At 35.2% G+C, this 19,991-nt stretch overlaps 1 protein-coding gene across 1 annotated transcript in view; it reads right to left on the reverse strand.

Annotated features, from left to right (window-relative positions):
* Window positions 1-19,991, reverse strand: part of LOC150106600 (uncharacterized) — a 468,912-nt gene that overhangs the window by 206,449 nt on the left and 242,472 nt on the right. The window contains exon 10 of the mRNA XM_090393439.1: window positions 11,181-11,324. Coding sequence (XP_090249565.1) covers window positions 11,181-11,324 — 144 coding nt within the window. The remainder of the gene's footprint in view (window positions 1-11,180; window positions 11,325-19,991) is intronic.

The raw sequence follows: 19,991 nt of genomic DNA on the forward strand, positions 1-19,991 counted from the left end.
CATCAACCATCCTCCTATCCATCCTCATATGCTGCAGTTTACTGATTAGAATTCCATGTGGTATCCTGTCAAAGGCCTTAGCAAGGTTCAGCAGTATCACTGTAAACTCATTAACCTTATCCAGTTCACCCGTCAGTGTTATAAAATGTGAGCAAGTTACTGAGGCATGATCTACCCTTCACAAAACCATGCTGTCCCCCATACAGTATCCCATTATCATCTATCCATTCCTGTAATTTTTTTCTTGACTACTTTCTCCAAAACCTTGACAACGACTCCTGATATGATGATCGGTCGGTAATTTGCAACAGCAGTCTTGGAACCTCCTTTATGCAGTGATACTATTTCCCCTCTTTCCACCCCCTCAGGACTAACCCAGACCCGAGACTCAAATTAAACAAAATGGTTAAGGGCATTGACAATTCTTTTGCCGCTTCACGTAAGACCTGAGCTGGTATACCATCCAATCCCATAGATGTATTCACATTAAGGTTTTGTAATATACTATTCACTTCCATTTCATTCACCTCAATTCCTGTATAAGCTATTTGTTCCTTCATTCCTACAATATCACCACCTGGATGATATACTCTTGCAAAGTGCTTGCTCAGTAATTCCACTACAATTAAAAGAAACACATGTATTAACCACAGTGAAAATTATTTACTTGTAAATATTTTATCCTAAGTATCTTAGGACATCATGAGTACAGTAATTTAACACGTTCATTGCCAAGCTGAAAATTGGAATTTCGTGTGGTGGCCAAATTTTTTTTACTTGATAGCGACGTCCACGTGATAACGCGTGATTGGCAATGAACGTGTTAAACAATGGTAGGAATAACATACAGTTAGGGCGCATGATTACAATAGAATCTCATTAAACGTGTGTAACGTGTTACAGAAGTAAAAAAAAAAAAAGAAGAAGATTATGAGATTCCATGCTCATGCAAATCGTCTTTCTTTGGACAGACAGGTAGGTCTGCTCAGAAACGCATCTTGGAACATCAAGACCACTTGATGTTGAATAACAATTCAAGAAGAGTTGTTATTCAACTCTTCTTGAATTGAAAATCCAAGCCATAGGATTCATTGGGAAAAGTCTAAACTTTTACATAGATCTTTATATAAACATGAACATTTATATAAAGTTCTGAAGTTCTGAAGCCCTACTACACAGACCAAATTTAAGCCGCAACGATTCTTACTATTCCTAAAGTATGGGAAATTGTCATACAAAATTGTGTAAAATAATTATTATTAGTTTTTTTTTTTTTTTTTTTTTTTACTTCTGTAACACGTTATGCACAAATTCTACAAACAGATAGAGGGGACAGCCATGGGTTCACCACTTTCCCCACCCTTGGCCAACTTCTTCATGGAGATGTTTGAAGAGAAAGCCTTAAACTCAGCCCCACAAAAACCTACCATATGGCTTCGCTATGTTGATGATGTTTTCGCTATTTGGCCACATGGCCTGGATTCACTCCTCTCCTTCCTAACACACTTGAACAACCAACACCCTAGAATCAAATTCACCCTGGAAAAAGAGGAAAACAATAACCTCCCGTTCCTAGACACACTAGTCACCCGCCAACCTGATGGAACCTTGGTTTTCTCAGTTTATAGAAAACCCACCCATACAGGCAGATACATTCACCAACAATCCCACCACCCCCCCTCACAACAATATGGAGTTATTAAAACATTATTCAACAGGGCAAAAATAATCTGTTCTAATAATCAAGCCCTAACCACTGAACTAAATCACATCCGTGACACTTTCTCAGCCAACGGCTACCCCCTCCAAAAAATCCAAAAAATACTTAACCCAGTTATCCACAACCCACCACCTCCTTCCCTTCACAAAAAAGATTACTCTAAATCCATCACTATTCCCTACATCAGAGGCACCTCAGAAAAAATCAATAAAATCTTAAAAAAACATGACTTGACCACTTGTTACAGACCACATAGAAAACTGGCATCCCTTATCCGCTCCACCAAAGACCAACCACTTCCCCTAGACCTACCTGGTGTATACCAGGTCCCTTGCAGCTGTAAACTGTCCTACTTTGGCCAAACAGGCAGGACAGCAAATATCAGAATCTCAGAACACAAGGATTACATCCGATTTCACCAGTACAGCCACTCTGGGCTTGCAGACCACGCTCTGGATACTCGCCACAGAATAAGATGGAAGAAAGCCACAGTAATACACCGCAGCAAGTTCAAGTATGAAAGACTATTCATGGAATCAGCCTCGGCCCTTAGGAACATGCCAAACCTCAACAAATTTGGATGCATGAAACTGCCCCAAATTTGGGAAACTTTTATCAAAAGAACTTCAGCCCATAGGCCAAGAACTACCAATATAGCCCACCAGGGGGCACCATCAGGACTTTAGGAAAACGCTAGCGTCCTAGCCTCAGTCTCATTTGTTGTATTAGTACTTGTGTGCACGTGTCTTTTTAGTAAGTTCCCAAGAAGATGGCAACGTAACGTTCGCCGAAATATCGGAAAGTGTATATTAAAGTTTATTTAATCTATATTTCCAGTATACGCTGTCAATTCCTTAAATATTAGTTATTACGTTATGCACGTTTAATGAGATTCTATTGTAATCATGCGCCCTAACTGTATGTTATTCCTATTATTGTTTAAACTACTGTACTGATGATGTCCTAAGATACTTAGGTTGAAATATTTACAAGTAAATAATTTTGACTGTGGTTGATACATGTGTTTCTTTTAATTATGATCTCGCCACAGGTGTCGTTATTTAAAAAAAAAAAAAAAATTTCCACTATATCGACTAATTCAGTTACCTCCCTACCATTGGCATTCCTTAAAATCATTCTGCCGTATACATTTTTTCTTTTACTTGCAGCATATCAAAAAAACTGGGATTCTGTTTAGCTTGAGTGGCTAATTTCCTTTAATAATCCGCTTTTGCTTTTCTTACAACACTTGTTACCCTTCTGGCCTGTGTGCTTTATACTGTTTGTGTGCCTGCAGGTCACCTTTCTCCTTAAATTCCCTCCACAGTTGTTTCTTTTTTTGCAGCTCAAGCTTAATGGTGTTATTCATCCATTTAATCCCTACTTGATTTACTATCCAGACTCTAGTATACAGTTAGCCATTACCTCCTTCAAACGCTCCTTTACCACTTCCCATGCACTATCAACCTCCAGCCCCTGCAGTTTTACATGCCATGGCATGTAAAACAATCTCCTATGCTTGTCATACTTACCAGCCCGGTAATTCCACATGTACCCTTTCTTAATTGAAAATTCCACACATTTAGCCACCTCCCAGGTCAAGACCTTAATGATCACTCTCACCAATAGGTGGCAACGTGGTCATATTCATTACAGTCAAGTTCTCAGATGCAATTACTAGGTCAAGCACTCTCGCCCCTAGTATATTCCATTATGTGCTGTCTCAGGTAGTTATCCCTTAATAACTGCATAAAATCCAATTCCTTCCTCTCCATGTGTCCTCTAATCCTTCCAATCAATGTTACCATAGTTGAAATCCCCCGTAATAATTACCCTCCTTCCACTCATTTCATCGATTTGTTTATGCATAATATCTCCACCATCTATTCCATCACCTGGTCTATAGCAGCACCCAACTGTATATTTTGTTCCACTAGTCTCAATCTCACACCAAATAGCCTCAAATGTGCTCTCTTCACTATCCTGCAGTTCAACTTCAATTCTCCTTGGCTGCAGTTCATCAGCTATCATCAATAACACTCCTTCCCCCATTCTTTTCTCTCTATCCCTCCTGAACACACTATACCCTTCACATTCTATCCTACTAGCTATATCATCTTCTGTCAGCCATGTCTCACTAATGCCAATAACCTGTGGCCAGGAAGAGCCAACCAAGGTCAAAAATTCTTCCTTCTTGTTCCTAATACTCCTGGCATTAGTATACATGAAGTGCAGAAGCCTGTTAGTCCCACCCCTATCTTGATGCCTTATACTAACTATCCCATTCTGACTTGTCCTTCGTATTAGCTCAGGCATATTATACACATTCTTACACTTAACTGCTTCACTGATGCCTGCATATCCACCCCCCCCCCCAATAGCTCTAGTTTCCCTGATTCTGCACATCCACTTTCACTTCATTCAGCAACACTTTTTTCCAGTCTCTGCACACCAAATCCATTCAAATGCAAACCATCCATCAATATATTTCATGGCTGACAATGGTTTGTATATTATAATAATAAAAAAAAAAAAGTACCTCACTTTTTCTTTTTCTGATTGTAGAAATGTACACTGATGATTCAATGATGTATGCCAATTTCACAAAAACTGATTAGTGAAAATACCATACATTTCATTGACAGCCCTATTTTTACCTAATATCAAAGAGAAGTTATAAAAAATATGGAAGGATGGAGAAATAAAGAATGATGATCAATATAAAGTATCTTTATTAGCAGTCAACATGAAGGAAATAAACATAAAAAATAAAGAAAAATATAAAAAAACATGAACTTGCAGGGGGAAAAATGAGCATTTGTGGAAAAAAACAGTTTTGTCTCACTTTTTCTTTGTGACGATCATTGATTAACATCCATGTTAAAATTGACTGGTGAAGATACCTATATTTTGTCTCAGACTTATATGCAACTAATACCAATTTTTTTTTCTTTTTTAAATACAAGATGTCGTTTGTTCATATTTGGTTAAGGAAAGTACTTTATAAGCTTTTATATATTTTATAATTTATAAACTTTTGTCAACTACACATTAAACTACATTTAATTTTTAGAAATAAATTAAGTTGACAAATTTAACGAGTTGCCAGTGATAACTATCATTTGTACACCATGCAAAATACTTTCCATTTCACAGTATAAACTTTGGTTTGCTGTTACTTTTACTTCACTAAATGCAAGAAGGAAATGATATTTTTTGGCCTCATTTTCCTTTGCACATGCATATTCTTTTCACATTGTAAACATCCAATATTAATTTTAAGAAATCAATATTCCATATTCCAAACAATAGTACAGTTCAGGTGTTTTTCTTTTCTTTTTTTCATCAATAATTTTTTTCTGTATGCATTATAAATCATTTTTTTTTAAATGAAATTCATGACTCGACTAAGAGTCATGAATTTCATGACTCTTATTTTATCACAATACTAACCGCAACTACCTTCATCATCTACACCAATGCCATCTACCACCGACTACCACCACTAGTATTTTCACAGACAATCACAAACATCCATGCCCACGGCGGGATTCAAACCCACAGCCTTTTGGCTGGAGAGCGGATACGCTAACCACTCTTGACCAACCAGGCCAGCAAAAAAAAACAACTTTCTGGGACGAAAAACCTGCTTGCCCGTGCAAGAGATCAACTAACTCATGAATAGGTCGAAGAAAGGCGTAGAAAAGGTTCCTCCAGTCAGCGACTAGACTTGAACTTAAGTCTGACTTCAAGTGACTAAGCACAGAGGGCACAAGCACCACTTCCACTGACCTACACAGGCCTCCCAATATATATATATATATATCAGTGGTGTTGTGTTCCCATTTCGGTTGGGTGTGCTGTCATGTGGGTTATGGAACACGTGCTACAAATTTCACGTCCATTTGACCATATGCATGGGCATGCATCTGCAGAAAATTTTCCGGGTGGGGGTGGGGGGGGGGCAAAGCTTGGAGACAAATAATTACATCAATAAACGCCTTTAGCATTTTTTATGTAATTATTTATCGAAGTAAACTATAAATACAGTACATTATTTTCATTTTAGATTGATTTTAATGATCTTTAATTCTTGGGAAAAAAAAGTATTCAGAATTAATACAATTTTTTAGCACAATTTCAGATATATATAAAAAAATTGACTGGCATATTTTATTAAAAATCAACTAATTAAGTAATCCCAAAATCCTAAATTAAATTATTTAAGATTAGTTGATTTTTAAAAAATAATTAATTAATTGCAATTAATTAATTAAAATAAAGCAAAAAATCATAAACTAACAAGTCAAATAATATTAAATTACATACACTTACCTTTTAAAAATGTATTTTTCTCTTTAAATTTGTTTCACTATAAATTTACAATTTACACTTCACTCAGTGACTCACTTGACACAGAGGGCAAACGAACTGGTCTTGCTGTTCACAAATCAGAAAAAGATGAACCAAAAAACAGGAACGTGTGTTTTATTGCTGCAATAAAACACGTATTCTATGGCTACCCTGCTGTGGGCCAAAACAGGCCAACTCAATAAAATTTTAAGACAGACAAAACTTTCCATGGTCGAGGGTTTAAGGTTACGTATCTCAATCACTTTTACGATTATGATTTGTGGAATTTTTTACTCGAGCCAGAGGGACAGTTCCCCGTTTGCCCTCCTCTCTCTGCAGACACCCATGACCATATGATTGCATTTTTATCGATGCATGAAAGTTTTGAGAGTGCATAGTGCATCAGCGCTCATCTTAATTGGTCCAATGCAATTAACTGCAGGATAACTTTGAATACTTCTGCGTAGAGTTGGGGAAACAATTTGTTTGTTTCAAGATTTATTAGAAAACAACATTGAAGGAGAATGCTATGGTTGGTTGGTATATTTGAAATACTCTAAGAATTTTTTATGATGAAATATGTGAACCATCGTTTATAAGACATGTTGGAATAGGAAAAGAAAAGAAAGAATAAGTGCGAGCAGACATACTTTCATTAATGGTAAATGAATTATTAATAATTAACATTTGTGATATGTGTCCCATAAAGTTTAGACATGAAATAAGTGAATTTATGATGACATAATTAAAAAAAAAAACTTCCAAGGAGACAGAGAATGGCAGGAATAAATATCATTTGATGGAGCAGCAAATCATCTCGTAAAATTTGTTGTCCATGTTATGTACATTTCTCTGGTTTGTGTATATTTCACTCTATTTTCCACGAAATTTCTTTTGTTTTCTGAGACTCGGTATACATAACATCCAATCATTATCGGAATTATCCACACTTTCAAGAATCCTACACTCATCAGTTTTTTTTTTTTTTGTTTGTTTGCTTGTTTTAGTATCAATGGTTCTTCTGTCTTATCAATCTCGCATATACTAGTATTTTGTTGTAGATCAACATCTTATAATATACAGAATATTCATTTTTATTCAGGAATAGATATTTTTTTACTGTCTGTTGTTTCCAAAGACTAGAATAAAAAGTTTCTATACCATTAAAAAACTTTGCAACCTCAACAGATGCTATACTGCATAGCAAGAGAAACATTCAGGTTTTTTCTCCTAACATTCACTTTAAAATTTTCAGTTGCAGAAAACATGTGTTAACAGCTGTTTGTAATACAGCCATCGGATATAGTAATCGTTCAACTCATGACAAGTGACAACATTCAATTGGATTGGTTGACAATAACCAATCACAGATGCTAGGTGCTGAGTGAGCTCAAAATTTTAGCTGACCCACGCCACCTTCTCAGCAGTTTAAAAATATTAGAAAGCTAAGAATTTGACCCGCTGCACCCTCTTTACATCTTTTCGAAGGGCTCAAAGGTGTATGCATTTTGAAAGCACACCCAGACCATTAATGCGAATATGACGCAATGTTAATACAGCGAAAAGTGCCTTCTTCATGAAGCACTAATGCTTTATTACCCTCCTGAAGAGGACAATGAAGCATTAGTACAGTATATTGTGTTCAATTTTAAGAATCGTGCGAAGTCTGCAAACAATTGGGGAAGTCTTTAACGGGAATAAATACAAAAATATAATATGGGTGATACTGATATTTCGTGGATGAGCACCGCACACCCAGAATATTCACCCCAATATATATATATATATATATATATATATATATATATATATATATATATATATATATATATTCCCAGTTACAATTTCTCTACCAGCCAGGTTAAATGATAGAGAAATTACAACTGGAAAAAAGTATATACACTCTCCAACCAACGGCTATGGGTTTGAACTTGAGCAAGCAGAGATGGCTGCAAATGTTTTTTTCTTTAAGATTTGAAGGATGAATTTTATTACCTAGTGAGACAAATCATCATGATATCAGAAGTATTTATGAAATATTAAAGATTAAATGTGAAATATTTAACCTTTAATCTATCAAAGGTTCTAACTTACTATAGATTTAAGACAATTTGGGCATGGGAGATTTATATAAAAAAAAATGATTACATAATCTTCTGGTCAAAAACCTGTCTTCTTCACTAATGCTGCTTCAAACTCAAATGTTTATTCAAAGAGTGGTGAAGTCTTATTACATCATCCCAATTTAAATTGGAATAGCTGTCTCTCCTTGCCAAAAATCTGGGAGTCTCATTCTTTGCTATCAATGTTTTGTTTGTTTGTGTGTGTGTGTGTGTGATCCGTATATCATTTTACTACATCTTACCTACATCTCGTTCTTTAAACCTTATTATGGCATCACACTGCACATATTTTTTTTAAAAACCTATTGTTAGTATTCTACCTTGTTTGAAATGACTTAACACTGAAGAGGATCTATTAGCCTCAGATTGAAGTATCGGTCAAAAGTTTATTTAATATATTCTTGTGCCTGTATATATACAGTATTCACTCCTTGGTCCACTATTATTCAACATTATGTTAATGACACTGGAAATGATTTGGCAGATGATGGCATGTGAAAATGGCAAGTGAAAATAAAATGTCAATTCAATGTTAGTATTTGTAAAGTTATGCACTTTTGGTGTGTTGAGATATCCAGTGGCATATTATATTAGCAGGATTATGCTGGAAAAAACTCATTAGTTTTTTCCAGTAGAAAGGAAGTGGAATTTCAGGGACCATATAGTAAAGATTGCAAATACAACTCTGAGAATAACTGCAATGCTAAAATAAACATTGACAAGTAAGGAGAAGGAAGTTAATTTGTTTCTTTAGAAGGCATTGATGCAACCTTCTGAGTGCAGAGCAAAGGAGATTATTAAAAATGATGGCTAGATTGTGAAATGTAGATTATGAGGACAGACTGATAATTTGTGAACTGCAGACATGATATGATAAACATTGAAAGTCATACAGTATGGAATTTTTCATTGTATGGATAGTGGGGAAAGGATGAGAAGACATCCATGAAAGCTGATAATCAATGCAGAAAGGGATGAGAGTAAATTTTTTTCTTGTGAGTAATACATGGTTGGAATGACTTGTTTTTGGAGGTGCAGGTAGTGTGAATGAATTCAAAAAATTCAGGTATGACAGTGGGGAAAGCTAATGTGTGATATATGGTCTCCCTCCCTGGAGGTCTCTGGGTAATAATAATAATAATAATAATTATTATTATTTGACACCTCCAGGGAGTCCAAAGACTCATTGAGGGAGGGCACCTGCTCTATCACCACCACTCAATCCACCAACTGATCGCAACTACACCACCGCCATCTACCGCCGACCACCACCACCACTACTACTATTTCCACAGACAATCACAAACATCCATGCCCGTGGCGGGATTCGAACCTGCAGCCCTTTGGCTGGAGAGTGGATCCGCTAACCACTTGGCCAGCTAGACTGGCAAAACTTCCTCTAGTCACCAACTAGACTCAAAACTAAGTCTTTCTTCGTGCGGTCAATCATGTTGGTGTGCAAACGCCACATCCACTGAGCTACACAGACTCTGTGTATAATCTGATAATCTGAAAATTATAATCATCTCATTTCCTATTTGTGAATTAGATCAAATTGTCTATTATGGCCAAACAACTTGGATTTCCTATAATATTCATCTATCTCCATAGTCTGCTATGATAAAGACCTACAAACTTCTGAAAGGGACAGGATACTGACAGGGAATTTTTATGCTAACCTTGTGTTATGTGTATTTGATGGGGAAAGAGAAATTACAGGAATAATTTATCTTTGGTTGAAAATATTTGTTAATATTCTTTGTAGCCTACTTGGCTACATTATTTCAATAATGTGTTTGTACCACACAATACACTTTTGAAAACAAATTTTAATAATAATTACTTGGCTTTATAAAAACCTAATTAATGTTCTATACTTACAAAAAAAAATTAATAATTATTACTATAATAATTACTAAACACTAATAATAATTGCTTCAGAGATTTCTGTGAATGGGGAACATCGAAATATTTAAGTCCAGTATAAATTCTACATGGAAACTTTTGCTGATTAATTTTTTTATTGAGTTTAAATCCTCTAATAATTTTGCATGCATTATAGTACAGTATAATGTCTTTCCTCTTATATTTTATTCTATTATATATTATATACCAGACAGAAGAGTGGAATAAATTAGAAGGACTGAGTTAAGTAATATGCAAATTAACAGCAACACAAAATATTTAAAATAGACTAACAATGAACATTCGAAGCATTGTTGGAATGTTAAAAAATCCACATCAGTATAATAAGAAACAAGGTATGATTCTACATTAGATTTGATCGTCGGTCATCAAAAATCTAGCATAAGCAGATCTCAGACACTCTTCTAATCACATTGGTAAGCTTTAATAATAAACCATGAATTGCACATACTCATTACTGTTAGTCTACTTCAAATATTCTTGATTACTGTTAATTTTCTTGTTGCTTAACTTAGTCATCATAATTTTTATTTTAGTCTCCTAATAAATTGTTTTATAGTATATGCAACATTATTAGACGTTTTAAATTCAATAAAAAAAAACGATTACTATGTATGGGGGGCTAAAAAGTTCTGATAAACACTTAGAACAAAAATTAATTTATGTCTTCTTATATATCCTAAAAGAAAAAGAACAAATAATTAAAATTTAATGAAACATGGGGGTTAAAGGGTTTTATGATATGTTTTTTCTTGTGGTTATATGTTATATCAGTTGCTTTAATATTATTTCTGTTTCAGGTGCTTATTAGAACTTTTCAACACTCCGGTCATAGAATTTATACCAGACTTAATCAATTAATAATATATTTTTTTTTTAAATCCTTCTTTAAAAAAAAAAGCACAAGGCATGGCTGAGAACATAAAACACTGAAATAGGAATACCCAAGAATGATTAAATATAAAAAATTTACAGAGTTCAGAGTACAATCTAACAAACAAAAAAAAATACTAATAGGAAGTGTTTTTGTACTATTTTTTGATAAAAAGCATACTTACAGAAATTGTAATGATGACAAGGGACGAAAAGCACCTTCATCAATGGAAGTCAAATAGTTGTGTTCTAAATAAAGATATCTCAAAGAATGAAGTTTTCCAAATGCTTTTGATGTAATAGTCTGCAAATAGTTATAGGAAAGATCCCTAAAATAAAAAAAAAATGAAATTTTGACACTATCTATACTTTTTTTTTTTTTTTTTTTTACAGGTAAGCCCTATTTCATAGCAAACTACTTGACAAGGAGAAAAATCTCTCCCTCTCCCATGTGTGTGCGTGTTTTGTGAAAGGAAGGTCATGCCTCAGTAATTTGCTTGCTCACGTTTTATAATACACTGACAGCTAAGTTGTATGGTGTGCATGTGCGTGCGCACATGCACACCATACAGACACATAAAATGAAGCAGGGATGCTGAATAAACACCTGTTTACTATATCAAAATATTTTAATTAAAATAAAATTTAATATAAATCAAACTAATTTGGTGGATTATTAATAAATATAACAATCATATATAGCAAATTACTGACTCATCAGTGGTTTCAAGGGCAAAATACAGGAATGAATAGATGGAAATGAGATACTGCATGGGAGGGGGGACATGGTTTTGTGAAAGGAAGGTCATGCTTCAGTAATATGCTTGCTCACATTTTATAATACACTGACAGCTAAGTTGGATAAAGGTAATGGGTTTACAGTGATTCTGCTGGAATTTGTAAAAGATTTTGACAGAATAATACTGCATGGAATTCTAATCAATAAAATGCAGCGTTTGGGGATGGATATAAAGTTGGTGAAGTGGATAAGAGTTTGGCTGATAGAGAGATATCACAGAGTAGTTTATTCAAGTATAGTTCAGAAGAAAGTCTATGACAAGTGGCATACTACAGGGCTCTGTTCTTGGGCTGCTACTATTTAATTTGTACATTAATGATATAGGAAAGGATCTGAGAGGAAGTCAGATCCTTTCCTTACCAGTTTTGCAACATCAGTTGTCTTCTGATGTTGTAAAACTGGGTAGAGCAATAGCTAACATAAATGATGTTAAAATTTTGCAGGATGATTTGGATAGACTGACAGTCTGAGCAAAGGAGAATGGATGTTGGTTTAATGTGGCAAAGTGTAAGGTTATGCATTTTGGGGTGAAAAGATTACCAGCTGTATACCACAGTGATTCAGAGGCGAGTGACCGAGATGGTAGCACCTATAGAATGAGCCTTATGAGGACAGGTTGAAGATTTGTGGATTACAGAAATTGGTTGACAGGCAGAAAAGGGATGACATGATTGAGACATACAAATTACTGAAGGGCTTTTACAAGATTAATATAGAGGAAATTTTTCAGAAGAGGTTTGGTAGTGGAAGAACTAGAAGCCATCCATGGAAATGAGTAAGAGTGTAGTTAGCAAGGGTGTTAGAACTAGATTTTTTGCTTGGAGAGTGGTCGATTAGGATATCGGATTGTTTTGAGAGAGGTTCACTTTAATTGTAACATTATCACTGTCTGTTGAATGTTTCATTATTAATGATGAATTTAATGAAAGGAGAGAGCAAGGATATGTAGCAAGAGGAGATACTCAGACATGACATCCATATAGTAAGCAATCAACCTCCATACCATATCATGACTGACAGTGCCTACCATTACTCAAACTTTCCCACACCCCTCTCCAGGCACCAGCTGATAGAGTATGTGGCAGTGGGATTACATACCATCTGATCAGTAAGCCTTCAAGACTCGCTACTGACAGGTTCAGGCCTATGTACTATCTAGCAGCCAACCTGTAGCACCACCATTTTTTACAGCTGTATGTCCCGAAATGAGGAAGTCTGGGTTTCTAAATATTTGACATACCCATAAAGGGTATGTCAAATAACTTAGACCACATGGTGAAGAAAGGAGGGAAACAGAAAACAGAATTCCTGCCATATCATATTTATTTTATAAATATAAATAAAAATGATTTAAAAAAAATTTTATTTATAGATGATATCAATAACTACAGGGTCCCCTCTTGGGGAACCCTGTAGTTATTGACTGTATTTGATTGTCTAAGTTATTTGACATACCCTTTATGGATATGTCAAATAACTTCCACATGGTGAAGAAAGGAGGGAAACAGAAAACGGAATTCCTGCCATATCATATTTATTTTATAAATATAAATAAAAACGATTTTAAAAAAATTTTATTTATAGATGATATCAATAACTACAGTCAATAACTACAGGGTCCCCTCTCGGGGGACCCTGTAACCCCTAGAGAGCATGTCCCCTGGGTGGCAGATAGGGAAGCCAAACAATGTGCGTGCGTGTATATATATATATATATACAGGAATACCTTGTATAGTGCAGTTAATTGGTTCCAAGAAGCGCCCGCGCTGTGCAAAACCGCGTTGTTCGAGGTCTATTATTATTGCCACCCCAAGACCTCATGGAGTCAAAGACTCATCTGGGAGGTCCTTTTATCACACACGTACACAGCTCATCATACCGTGTTTTAAACACATTCAAACTCTTTGTAGACACCACATTCTCAGGCAAGGCATTCCAATCGTTCACAATTCTGCACAAAAAAAACCTGCCTCTCACTCCCCTACTCACACCCTCTTTATACAGTTTCCAGGGATGACCTCTGGTTCTCCCCCGATCTCCCACTATTCTCTGTAAAACTTCTCCAGCATTGATCCTATAACAATCCCTTACCAACTTGTAGGTCTCTATCATATCTCCCCTCTTCCTCCTGTCCACCAGATTCAGCAAATTACATCTTCTCAATCTTTCCTCATACTCGACATTCCAGAGGTCACAAAATACCTTAGTCAGTCTCCTTTGGACCCTTTCCAACATCTCTTCATCCTTCTGAAAACCCGGTGACCAAATCTGGGCACAATAGTCCATGTGTGGCCAAATCAAAGCCTTATACAACGGAACAAGAATCTCCCTACTTCTACACGTCAGTGTCCTCCGCATCATTCTCAGAAGCCTTTGTGTTGTCTTCACAATTTTGGCGATGTGTCTGTCCCCTAAATTTTAGATCCTTATCCACTATCACCCCCAGATCTCTTATTTCCTCTACCTCCAACAATATATTCTCACCAAGCATAAATTCTGCATCCCATCCTTGTTTTCCAAATTTTAATTTATAAAGTCTATTTATAAAGGTTTTCAATTTAATTTGTTTATTACAAAAATTTAGGATAATAAAAAAAATTTTAAATGAAAAAAAATTGTTATTTTTATTAACGAAATAACAAATAAAATCCTTTTAAATTGATATAAAAGTTGTAGAAAACAAAACAAATATTGCTTCAATTTTAGCATACAGTAATTTACTTTTTTACTAAAGTAGTCTTTTAGTGTTTGTTGAACCATCCTTTCTTCTTTGTCTCTTCAAGTACTAGATCTCTGTAGCATTTGATGGAATTATTGAGACTTTGTCTCGCTTTGATGCTTCTTTCCAAATTCGGGTCGGCATTTATGAGAAAGTCGGAAGCCTCGTCGATTTTTCTCACAAAAGTTGAAAGGTCGGCAAAGGAAAATTCTTCAACCATGACATCAGTGGGGACATCTTCGTCTTCTTCTGCTTCATAGGCTCGTTGTTGTTCCAACTCCAAAAGGGTTTCCTCATCCAGATCATCTGAATGAGAATCAATACATTTGTTCACATTGTTACAATCTAAACTTGTAAAACCAAGATCTTTGCCCATCTGCACAATTTCTGTTGAGATTTCCTCTTTCTGTGTTGCAAAAGCAACAAAGTCCTTTGAACAATGCAGCAAGATATTATGCCATACGGCTCTCATGTTGCTTTGAGTCACCTCTTGCCAAGATTCATAAATATTTTGAATGGCATCTTTTATGTTAAATTTCTTCCAAAATTCACTCAAAGTCCAAGAATCTTCTTCTGCTGCAGTTTTAATAGCTTGAGCAAAAGTTCGTCTTAAATAGTATGCCTTGAAAGTGGAGATAACGCCTTGATCTATCAGCTGCAGAATTGATGTTGTGTTTGGAGGGAAAAAATTAATCTTGACACTTTCATCTAAGTCAGTCAATAGAGTTGGATGGCCTGCATTGTCTAATAAAAGCAAAATTTTGAAAGGAATATCATTCTTTTTACAATAGCTTTTAACTTCAGGGCAAAAACAAGTTTTAAACTAGTCTTCGAAAATTGAACGAGTCACCCACGCTTTTTTATTCGAATGGGAATGAACAGGTAAATGTTCTTTGTAAAGCCTTTAAGAGCTCTTGGGTTTTCCACTCTGTACACTAACAGTAGCTTCAATTTTAAATCACCTGATGCATTACCTCCTAGTAAAAGTGTCAATTGGTCTTTTGGCACTTTATACCCAGCTTATGTTTTTTCCTTCTCTGCTAGAAATGGGTGCAATGGCATTCTTTTCCAGAACAAGCCAGTCTCGTCAGTGTTAAAAATTTGATCATCTATGTAGCCTTCCTTCTCAATAAGCTCCTTCAATTCATTGGGAAATAATTCTGCAGTTTTAGTGTCAGCACTTGCGCTATGGAGTCCCATACACTATTTGAAATTGTAGAACCCCCCCCCACGACTTGCTATAAAGGTTTCACTGGTTGTACCTCCTTCATTTTCGCTTTCATTTTCTTTTATTTTGTCATATAGACTTGTTGCTTTTGCCTGGATTATCATTTGACTCAAAGGAATCTTTTTCTGATTACAATCTTCAATCCAGATCATTAGAAAGCATTCCATATTTTCCATTGTAGAAGATCGATTTCTCGTGATCACTTTTGACATATAAAAAGCGGTGCTCATTCCATGTTGTTTAATCTTTTCTTTGCTCTGAATAATTGTTCATACAGATGACTCATTCATTGAATTCTCATGTGCTATTTTAGCAAACGAAGCGCCATTCTCGTGACATTTTGTAACTTCAAGTTTCTTCTCTAATGTCAACCACTTGCATTTTTTTGTTACTCCAACAGTGCCTTCTTTGTTTTGTCTCTTTTCACTCATATTTAAATAATAAAAAAATATTAAATACTAATATTAACATAAATAATAAAATGCCACGGGAAAGAACGTGTCTATGTGAGAGCCAACTCGAATAACTACTGCATAAATGTGGCTCTCGACTGTCACTTGCAGTGCCCAGGAGTCGCCGGTCAGTGTTGACAATGTTAGTGTAATAATGATAAGTGTAATAATAAAAACCGCGTTAGACCAAAACCCACGTTGTTCAAAACCGCACTATACAAGGTATTCCTGTATATATATATATGGTGGGTGGTCCGAATATACTGAATAAGGACTCGTGGACCAACAGGGCCAATCAACTTGATTGTAAGGGAAGTGGCACTCCCAGCAAAACATATCATTCCATTTAGTAAGAATTATAGCAGAAGTAATGATACGTGGCTAGTACATTCCTGTCTAGTAACTCTGAATATTCTTTTCTTCAGCCAGTTTGTCTGTCTTGTGGGATGAAAAACCTCCTTCTAGAGAGGAACCTGTCACCTTTATATGCAATTAGCTAATCACCTTCAGTAATTCAGTAAAATCACAAAATTTAATACAATTTACAAACATGCAATGAGTGAATCAAGATTTGGTTTAAATCATAGGATTTTTAGTTGAAAAATGTTTCAACATTGTACAAAATTATGTGCTACAAATAACATAAATAAACTGCCTGTAATGCATAAATGCAAAAACAGTATATAATGAATGACAACACCAAACAAGAATGCCTGTATAGTGTTATGATTCTAAAACACACTTTTTAACTGTCTTGGATCATTTGCATACTTTTTTTTAACAGTCCAAGCATTTTCCTTGCTACAATATTGGAACATACTGTACATACCATGTTATATTGTTTGTGTTCATTTCTCACAAATTGCTCACATATTTGTCTTTTCAGACAGTGATTTCAGCAAATTTCCAGTCTTTTTGGAAATTTGCTGAATAGTGTTAATATACGTCACTTCCCTACCAAGTGTTCAGCTTCCTTCAAGAGACAGTCTTGCTTTCTCTATCTAAAGAGCAGTTCCAGTCTTTTTGGAAATTTGCTGAATAGTGTTAATATGCGTCACTTCCCTACCATATGTTCAGCTTCCTTCAAGAGACAGTCTTGCTTTCTCTATCTAAAGAGCAGTGATATAGATTTTAAAGTCAAATGATATGATATTTCCATTCCCATCCTGTTTTCGCTTTCATGTTAGGCTCAATTGCTTGTCACAACCTGGCTTCTTAGAAACCCAGTTACTGCTTAGGATAGGTTGGTTATTTCTAACTATATTGTCTGCTATGTCTGTAAATTGTGTATTCTTTTGGCCAGTTTAATTTTTTTTGCAGGATGAAAAACCTGAGTTTTTGAGGGACTACCACCATACAAGGTCATCTAACTCATCTTCACTTAAAAGGCCTTGATACTGGTTCTTTGCATTCTAGACAGGATTCAATATTAATATCAAAACACATTTACTGATAGTGATGTATGAGGAATGTTCAAAAATTGTGTATTGCCAGTAGAGGGGACTACTTTGAAGGAGACAATGCTTAAAATGTTGTAAAATGTGGAATAAAGTCCTTATAGCAAATGTTTGGACATTTTTTGAACAATGCTTGAATATGTTCTATGGATAACTGCTGTCAATAGAATAGTAGGAATAATTCGTACATACTTTTGTATATCCTATATATTCTTTATATATCTGTCTATATAAAACATTAGTAATGCCCTAAAATTTGAGTAAAAAGCTAACGACATTATAAAAAGAGGCACTCCTAAACAAAAATATGCTAAATAGCAATAAAAATAATATTTTCTTAGAGGAGTAACATGGGAATTTTTCCAGAAATAATACCTAAAAGAAATTATATTAAATGCACAATGTTCAATGTGTTAATTTTATTGGATGATTTGTTCTTTTGTACATTATTCTTTTTTTTAGATGAAATATAGCAAATTAACAATATAGAGTGGAAAACTTAATTAAGTTTGAATGAGCGAATTACGTGGGTGGTCTAAAAAGTTCTCAGCCTCGACCATAAATGGCAACACTATCGGCAAGATTTGTTTTTTGTTTTCTAAGTTGGTACATCTGTCATAAGCATTCATGTGAAATTGCCAGTCATTCTATCAAGTAGTTTGTTTTATACAGCTGTATGAAGTAAGTGTTGTCTGTATCCCTTGAAAGGGATAAAATTGAGTATTGTGCGGTTATAAAATTCTTTGTAAAAGAAGGTTTAACACCAAAAGAAATTCATAAAAGTTTATGGGCACTCTTCTCTTTCGTTTTCGACAATTAAGAAATGGACTGCCAAGTTTAAACGTGGCCACACCAGCCTTGAAGATGATCCACGTGAAGGACGTCCAAAAAATGTAACAACACTAGAAATCATTGATCACCACACGATATGGTATCGGATGACCAGCAAATCGAAGTGCATGAAATTGTGAGACTATAGGCATTTCAAAAGAATGTGTAAGATAAATTTTGCATGAAGAATTGCAAATGAAAAAGCTTTGCGCAAGATGGGTGTCAAAATCACGCTTGCTCACAGGAGATCAAAAACGCACTCGCATGAAAATCTCTGAACAGTGCTTGGAGCGTTTAACAAGAATAAAACTGATTTTGTGTGTCGGTTTATTACTATGGATGAGACTTGGATTCACCATTACACATCAGAATCCAAACAGTCAAAACAGTGGACAGAAGTCATCTGTTCAGCACCAAAGAAGACAAGGTCATGGCATCGGTGTTTTGGGATGCTAAAGAAATTTTGTTTATTAATTATCTTGAAAAGGGTAAAACAATAACCGGGGAATATTATTCCCATCTTTCAACCAGACTAAATGAAAAAATTCGTGAGAAAAGACCCAGTTTGCAGAAGAAAAAAATCATCTTTCATCAGGACAATGCACCTGCCCACAAAGGTGTTTTGCCAATGGGAAAATTAAGGAATCTGCACTATGAACTGTTGAAACATCCACCCTATTCCCCAGATTTGGCTCCTTCTGACTTCTATCTCTTCCCAAAACTAAAAATCTTCCTCGCTGGTCAGTGTTTTTCTTCGAATCAAGAGGTGATTGCAGCTGTAGAGGAGTATTTGCAGATCTTACTGAGAACTACCATGGGATGAGATAATGGTACTGGAGCATCGCTGGAATAAATGTATTAGTCTTAAGGGAGATTATGTTGAAAAATAAAAATAATTTTGAAATTATAAATTTGTTTTTTTATTGTTAGGCCGAGAACTTTTCAGACCATCCATGTAGCTTAATGACAGCAGCAGCAGCATGTAATGACATTTTCTGCAAGTTTTGCAGTGGACAATATTTTATGGACAAGATATTACATACTTATTTTCATCCATATTTTACTTTAGTGTAAGCAAACAAAATTTGTCAGAGGAAAATAATTTCAAAAAGCTCTCAGCATACTGAGAAAGCAGCTGACAATGATATGGGATGCTTAAATAAAAGCAACATCCTAGGTTGGTCTTCTTTCTTTCACAAATCCAGGCCAGGCAGCTTCAGTCTTGGCTCAGCATTTCCATCAGTCTGCATCTGCTTCTTCAACCCTCTGGTTTGTAATTCATCATCTTTCTCTTGCATTTCATTCATTCTAGATGTTCTTTCCATTTAGTTCTGTACTTTTCTATTGTTTCCATTATTAGCATTTGGCTTAGTTCTTTCAATACGTCTTCATTTATTTATCTAGCTTTGTATAACATGTTGTTCTCTTCATGTGTATATGTAGTTTTGCATCTACTGATGGTGTTAATGTTTTATTTATTATTACTGCCTTTTATATGGTACTCCATGG

The sequence above is a fragment of the Typopeltis vanoorti genome, chromosome 5 (assembly GCF_054136105.1).
Source record: "Typopeltis vanoorti isolate ZY-2024b chromosome 5, IOZ_Tvanoo_1.0, whole genome shotgun sequence".
Taxonomy (NCBI): Eukaryota; Metazoa; Arthropoda; class Arachnida; order Uropygi; family Thelyphonidae; genus Typopeltis; species Typopeltis vanoorti.